Source organism: Charadrius vociferus, unplaced genomic scaffold (assembly GCF_000708025.1).
Source record: "Charadrius vociferus isolate BGI_N301 unplaced genomic scaffold, ASM70802v2 scaffold332, whole genome shotgun sequence".
NCBI classification, from domain to species: domain Eukaryota; kingdom Metazoa; phylum Chordata; class Aves; order Charadriiformes; family Charadriidae; genus Charadrius; species Charadrius vociferus.
Window position 1 is genome coordinate 3,045,130 of NW_009647418.1, and position 7,053 is coordinate 3,052,182.

General features: G+C 46.9%; 2 protein-coding genes across 2 annotated transcripts in view; one reads left to right on the forward strand and one right to left on the reverse strand.

The window, feature by feature from the left end:
• Positions 1–154: 154 nt before the first annotated feature.
• On the forward strand, positions 155–1,273 carry B3GNT4 (UDP-GlcNAc:betaGal beta-1,3-N-acetylglucosaminyltransferase 4). The gene has a single exon (XM_009880351.1). It carries the CDS (start codon positions 155–157, stop codon positions 1,271–1,273), a length of 1,119 nt encoding a protein of 372 aa, XP_009878653.1.
• Positions 1,274–5,132: 3,859 nt separating this feature from the next.
• DIABLO (diablo, IAP-binding mitochondrial protein) overlaps positions 5,133–7,053 on the reverse strand; it is a 4,360-nt gene continuing 2,439 nt past the window's right edge. The window contains exons 5-6 of the mRNA XM_009880291.1: positions 6,948–7,044; positions 5,133–5,650 (exon numbers count right to left, since the gene is read on the reverse strand). Coding sequence (XP_009878593.1) covers positions 5,436–5,650; positions 6,948–7,044 — 312 coding nt within the window. The 3' untranslated portion in view covers positions 5,133–5,435. The remainder of the gene's footprint in view (positions 5,651–6,947; positions 7,045–7,053) is intronic.

The following is a 7,053-nucleotide window of genomic DNA, read 5'->3' on the forward strand; positions in this document are numbered from 1 at the left end:
GGCGGCTGCCCGGGCTGGTGGGGGGCTCAGAGCGTCCCTGCGGGTGTGGGAGTGCTGCGAGCGCAAGTGGAAAGTATAAGTCTGCAGGTCTAATTCATAAATGGCTCGTCTTCCTCTGACTGCACAGGGCCTGCGTTCTGCGCCGGAGGTTGCCATGTATCCCAGGATTAAAAACCTCGCGCTTTACGCCTTTTCGATCACGCTGCTGGCGTGGGTTTTTTACATGACGAAAGAGGCAAAGTTGGCAGCATCATCAGCGGACCAGAAAGTGGATGTAGCAAATCACGAACTGAAGTCTCTGGTTATGGATAATGCTGAACCCAGCAAGTGTTTGCCAAACCTGACCCTTGCCAATTCTTCTCTCAACCTCCCGGAGCTTCATCGCGTCTTCCTAACATACAAGCACTGCCGGAACTTCTCAGTCCTGCTGACGCCTTCCAGGTGTAACAAAGAGACGTTCCTCTTGCTGGCAATCAAGTCTTCCCCAATAAACATAGACCGACGGGTGGCAATCAGGAACACGTGGGGGAAGGAGGTCTCCATTGGTGGCAAGCGCATCAGACTGGTATTCCTTCTAGGACGCTCGGAGGCCAAAATCCAGGTACAGCCCCTGCACCAGCTGCTGGCTTACGAGAGCCGGGAGTTTGATGACATCTTGCAGTGGGATTTTGTTGACAACTTTTTCAACTTGACCCTCAAGGAGCTGCATTTCCTCCGCTGGTTCATGGAGGACTGTCTGCATGCCAGGTTTGTGCTGAAGGGTGATGATGATGTCTTTGTCAACACTTACAACATTGTTGAGTTCCTTCAAGAACTGGACCCTGAACAGGATCTCTTTGTTGGGGATGTAATTGCCAACGCCCGGCCCATCAGGAACACGAAGGTCAAATACTTTATTCCAGAGTCCATGTACAGAGCCTCTTTTTATCCTCTCTACGCAGGTGGAGGGGGCTATGTGATGTCTAGAGAGACAGTGCGCCGCCTCCAGAGCACCGCAGAGGACATGGAGCTCTTCCCAATAGATGACGTCTTTGTGGGAATGTGTCTGGCAAAGATGGCAGTGACCCCAAAGAACCACCCTGGCTTTAAGACTTTCGGGATCCAGAGACCTTTCAATCCTTTTGATCCGTGCTTGTACAAAGAGCTGATGATTGTGCACAGACTAAACCCAACTGAGATGTGGATCATGTGGACGCTGGTAAAGGATGACAGCATTAGGTGTGCAGTGTCAGTAACGCACAGCTACAGAAGGGGTTGGAAAAGAAGCTACTGATAAGCACAGTGGGATTGTGACTGGTGACAAATACAGGGTACTTAAAGTAAAAATCAGGTTGTGGTAGAAACGTGTCCTCTACTAACAGACTGTACTTGAGCCGTAGGGGTCTGTTTTGCAGGAAGTCTTTTTCTGTCGGTGGGTTCCTGAAGCAGTTGAATTGTCACAGGGTGGGGATGGGGCCGGTCGCTCGGTGAGACCTGGCGCAGGAGACTGGGCTTGGTTCCTCCCAGCCAGACCAGAGCCAGAGGAAGTCACAACTGCCACAGGGACGTGAGTGAGGTGCCACCTGCTATGGAGGCTCCACAACACCAAGGCTGGTGTCTGACCGCTGGCCAAATTCAGTCTCGTGTAGGAAAGCTGATGATGACTAATGGATGCCACGGCATGTGAAATTACTTGAAAGGGTGTGTGCTGCTGGGTCCACTGCAGCGCAACTCCGCTGTCCCTGGCCAGCAATCCCACAGGTCCTACCGGACAGCGGGAGGAAGGGAGTGGAGTGGGGACAAAAAAAAAAAGCCTCAGAAATGTATTGCCTTAACACAGCAGGATGATCCAAGGGACTGGGCTCCGACTCAAGCCCTTTGGATTTTACAGAAGTTTATTACAGGTTTACTTGCACTGGCAGCTTTTGCACAAACACTTTCTGATTGGGTTTGAGAGGAGCAATGTGTCCTGAATAATCACGGTGATAGTTGTCGTGGCTGTAGCTTTTCCTGTTGTGTGGGAGGTGTTTGGGTTTTGTTGTTGTTGTAATGATGTTGGGTATAAATAAAATACAGTTTTGAAAAGTGTTTTCACAGGAATATTATTGGGTGTCCTGAAAGCTAAGAGAACTAAAAACCAGAGAAGGCTGAGATCTGGTGCTGGGCATTTGCATTAAGGGGTCACTGATACTAAAGCAGGTAAGGTTTTGTGGAAATGGAAACTTCCCACTTCCTTTGCTGTGAGCAGCTGCCTTTGTCCCTGTCTGAACAAGATGAATTCATACCGAAGTGATTAACAGTGTGCTGAAGTTGCTAATTTGAGGAAAGATCAAATATGAAACTAAGATTTGGTGATGCTTTCACAAAGCTTATCAGCTTCAGGGTGCCTTGCTGCTAGATCAGAAGCTGCTGTGCTGCGTGTGAGCAGGAAGCAGCCTGGAAGCTTTAGAAGAAGGTGGAGGGTAGAGAGGAAGTGTGTGATTACACAAATCAGAGTAATTTGTGTTGTGCTGTTGTCATGGCTGTCTCTGGTGCCAGCTGTCCAGCGTTCACCACCTACCACATGCGAGCTGGAGCTTTCAGAGGTGCCCGGGACGGGCTTCTGGGAGGTCCTTGCTTGTACTCCTTGGGCAGAGAGACTGAGGGCATCCCAAGACCAGAGGTCTGACGAGCTCTCGGGGCAGCCTGGCTGCCCTGCCTTTCAGTGCGGTGGTGCAGTCCTGGACGACTTCGGGATGCGGGACTCCTGGCAGTACTGCTGGTCCTTGTTTGAACATGTCCCTTGCTGCTTGGGCTTTCTAAAACGCTGGGTATAGTTCTAGCTTCGCCTTGCGGCGTGAGCCAGACTCTTACGGTGGGTGTTGCCACTCCCACGCGAGCTGTTTCTGTGCCAGATGCCAGTGCTTGTCTGAAAAAAATGCTCCTCCAAAGGGTGACCCTGTGTGTGTGTGCGTGTCCATGTCCATCCTCAGTGTGGACTTGTACAAGCTGCTACTGTGTCTTCTCACTGCGGCCCTAACGGGGATTAATAAGCTGTACCTAAGAAATTGTCTACATGTGGTTTCAGCTATGTTGGCTTTGTAAACAAGGCTGAGTATCAGCAGCAAAACCTAGTTTCTGGGCACTGCTGCTTGTTCCAGAGAAGAGGCTGGACACAGCGGGTACCATGGTACCCGGCGAACTGCTGTGGCAGCATTTTTCTGATCCGCTAGATGATTCCAAATGCAAACTCAGTAACATAATGTAGAGCGTGATGTCATGTCTGTTGCAGGCTTAGGCGTATGGGCTAACCCCCGATAGGCAACTCTCACTTCCTAAGAAAAGTGTGGGACTTTTTTCACCCCGTTTTGGAGGCGATAAGGAGCCACTCATGCTCCCCACTCCCATTGTGACTTGACTGAACTGACTAGTTGGTTGCTGTCACGTCTGAAGGTTGGATGTGTGTGGGTACAGCAGGTGTTTTGGGAATAGCAGGGTGTACAGTGAAACCAGAAGTGTGGGGCAACGAGGGGGCTGGGAGCAGGCTCTGAAGGGGGAAGAATGCGCTGCTTTGCAGACTGCTGTAGCAGCGTTCATCTCTCTTACGCCACATCTTTGTCATGCAAGCATCTGCGTTTTTGTGGCATCCTGTAGGGAGCACAACCTGTATGTGCATTTGGGTCAGTGGCTTGGCAGATGTTCTTAAACTGCACGTCGTTGTGGTTGAGGCTGGGCTGGCCACTAAACGAAAGACAGATGTTCCCTTTGGTGCCCGATGTGGACGATAAACATCAGACGTTATCTGCTAGAAGCAGACACTGTCTGAAAAATAAGCTGTTAACTTCAGAGAGTGCCGTTACTTAGAAGAGACTTAAAAGAAAAGTAAAATTACTGAAAAGAAAATCAGTTGTGTTCTATCTCAAACCAGGACACTGCAGCATGTAGCGAATCCAAGCAGTTGTGGTTAGAGCCTGACCTGAAGTTGCATTTGGCTCTTAAGGCAGTGGTTGTGCCACATAATCCTCTCGTGATAGTGGGTTTTTTTTCCCAATGCTCCAGCCCAAAGCTGTGTTTGGGACCTCCTGACTAGTGGCACAGCAGACACTGGCATCTTCCTGTGAGCTTGAATTCCAGACTGTGCCATCCTCCTCAGATACAGCAGCACCCAGTGAGGAGCAGGAGAAAGGAAAGATGGTGTGTAAATTCCTTTACAATTTAACCTATAAATGTACAGTGCTATGCAGCTGAGATTGTATTTGTTCAAAAGGCAAGCAAAATGAGATGCAGATAGAAAGGCTTGTGCTACAGCTGGAAAAATTCCTCCTCAAGCCCAACTCAATTTAGTACCAGCAACCTCAACACAAATGTAGTGCATCAGATGCTAATTTGTGGTGAAAAGCCTATGACTAACATGTATTTTCTTACAAGACCTGATGGATGGGGATTAACTGGCTCAAATCAGCAGTGACAGAGTTCTAGTGGATGCTATTCTACAAAGCAATCTCACCTTAAGTTTAGATTGTCTACATAGTTAATATTGCAAATTTCACATTAAGCTGTCAAGTTAGAAAATGAACACAGTGAAAAACGCCTGTGGTTTTGAAGCCTGCAGTGAAACATCAAGCTTGCAAAAAAGAGAGATCATTTTCCTGAAAGTTGTGCTAGAAAGCATTCAAATGTGTAAAACTCGCTTTTGCTCACTGTTTTGTAAAGAAGTACACAGCAGTTGCAACAAAAACTTTGTTTATAACCACAGTATCTTGAAAATCAAATCTCCTTTTGCTTCCTGGGGAAGGCAGATGTGTTACAAGCGGTGACTTGTGGGTGAAAGAGGTTGCTGTACTGAACTGCAAAACTTCTCTAAGAAGAGCCTGGGTAACTCCATAGGAAGTTTTCAGCTCCACAGGAAATGTTTCCCCCAATTGCAATTAAGTGTAATTTGATGCAGCCGTCAGACTCAGTTCTGTTACAAACTTCAAACAGAAAACAGCATTTAATCTCTTATCCAAACGGGCACAGTCGCAATGAAACACTTTTGGACAGTTTAACAAAGGGATCTCCTAACAGACATCATTTACTTCACCGGTTAAAAATAATGACTTTTAAATACACTTCTTTGGCCGATACCTAGGTAGCCTCTAAGTTAAGAGAGCTCTCACAAAGATATCAAGCAGTAGGACCCTCCCAGCAGAGAGACAATTAACAACAAGCTATCCTTGATAGCAATTTTCACATTTGCATAGTTAAACATTTAAATAATTTAATCCGTAAGTATTACAAACATGGTAAGTTACAAACAAGATCAAGGCCTTTCAGATACTTGGAATTGACTTGATTTGTAAAGCAATCCTGTCTGGGCAAAAAGACGGAATCACAGGCTTATTTCAGCAGTTTCCCACTATCCCACACTTAAAAGTTTGGGACCCCTCAATTTGCAATTCACTCTCACAAATTCTACAGTGACACTTAAGTTCTTTTCAGTCCTCCCGAAGGTAAGGGTCCTCACCCGCCTCTGTACTTCCTAAAATACCCTGTGGCAATGAAGATTCCTCTCCTTGAGCTTTTATGAGCTCTTCTGTTTGAGCTTCAGCTAACTTGGTCTCTGCCTTCTGGGACAGCTGTCGTACTTCTTGCACCTGTGATTTCACGAGCTGAATGTGGCTGCGGGCTGTCACTGAGGCTTGGTCTGCACCTGAAAAGTAATCATTTCAATACACTGGGTTAGAGGAGCACTTGGCAAACCTTCAGCTAAGGAAGCAACCGTCTATAATTATCATCTGCTTTGCTAAGTGTTTTGATGGCTCTTGAGCTATATTAATGCTAAATGCATTTACTGTTTATTTACCTTAAACAACGTGCCTACTTTGAGATTTTTTTTTTGCCCCCCTTGAATTCTTCCCACCCAAGTGGGTTACAGCCAGCGTGTGATCGGAGTGATCAGCTTGTGCTAGTGGGTTTGAGAACTAAGCCCAGCCCAGTCATCGTGTGCCAGGAACCTTCGGTCCTTGTCCTGTCCTGGCACCTCCCAGCAGTGGGAATGTCTGTGGCACTGCTGAGCTCAGAATCCCTTCTCCTCCTGTGCTCCTACAGACTCTGTGTCTTTTTCAGGCACTTACAGAGTTAGGGTGTGTCCCTGTATGTTAATTGCTTTCCTCCCCTTCCACTCCAATAACTTTGCCAGTTTACCATCAGTCAGCCCGTAACTCAATCTCAGAGCTATCAAGTCTCTACACCTTTTGTGGAAGTGCGTAAACAGGGAGAAAAGACCAAAATTAAGATCTTCCCTGAGTGAAAGGTAAATATTCTCACTGTAAGAAAAGTGAATCCAGCTAGAAAGACCTGCTGGACACCCTAGGTAGCCTTATTTCTGCGGCTCCCAGAACCAGAGGTTGTAGTGAGATGGGTGGTAGTCTCTTCTCCCAAGTAACAGGCAACAGGACAAGAGGAAATGGCCTCAAGTTGTGCCAGGGGAGGTTTAGGATGGATGGTAGGAAAAAATTCTTCATCAAAAGGGTTATCAAGCACTGGAACAGGCTGCCCAGGGAAGCAGTGCAGTCACTATCCCTGGAGGTTATTTAAAAGACATGTAAATGTGGCGCTGAGGGACATGGTTTAGTAGTGGACTTGGCCGTGCTAGGTTAACAGTTGGACTTGATCTTAAAGGTCTTTTCCAACCTAAACGATTCCATGGTTCTATGAACATGGCATTTAAAAATGACTAAACACTTCCCTCAAACATTTTTTGGCATGGTTGGTCTTGATCTAAACCGTATGTGAAGCTTCCAGGCCTAGTTCGCAGAACACTTCTACTAGACCTGTAGCCAATAACAGAGTTTAAGTTCTCAGCATCTCTAAAAACCAGGCGCTAGTTGTAAACTGGTATGTTAACTGAACGTATATTCTGTGTCTCTCTCAACTCCATTCTCGTTCAATAAATACTGCCTAAATGCTAGGGGAAAGAAATTCTCGGTATTTCTGCTTGTGCTTACCTGATTGATATGCAGCTTCTGCTGCCATCTCTGAAAGACGTAACGCTGTCATCCAGCTGGATTCCAGCCTTAGGTATTCCAGCTGCTTTGTTGTCATCTAGGAGTA

Excerpts from the sequence above, each read along its gene's own strand:
- B3GNT4 (XM_009880351.1), top strand. The coding sequence starts at position 155 with ATGTATCCCAGGATTAAAAACCTCGCGCTTTACGCCTTTTCGATCACG.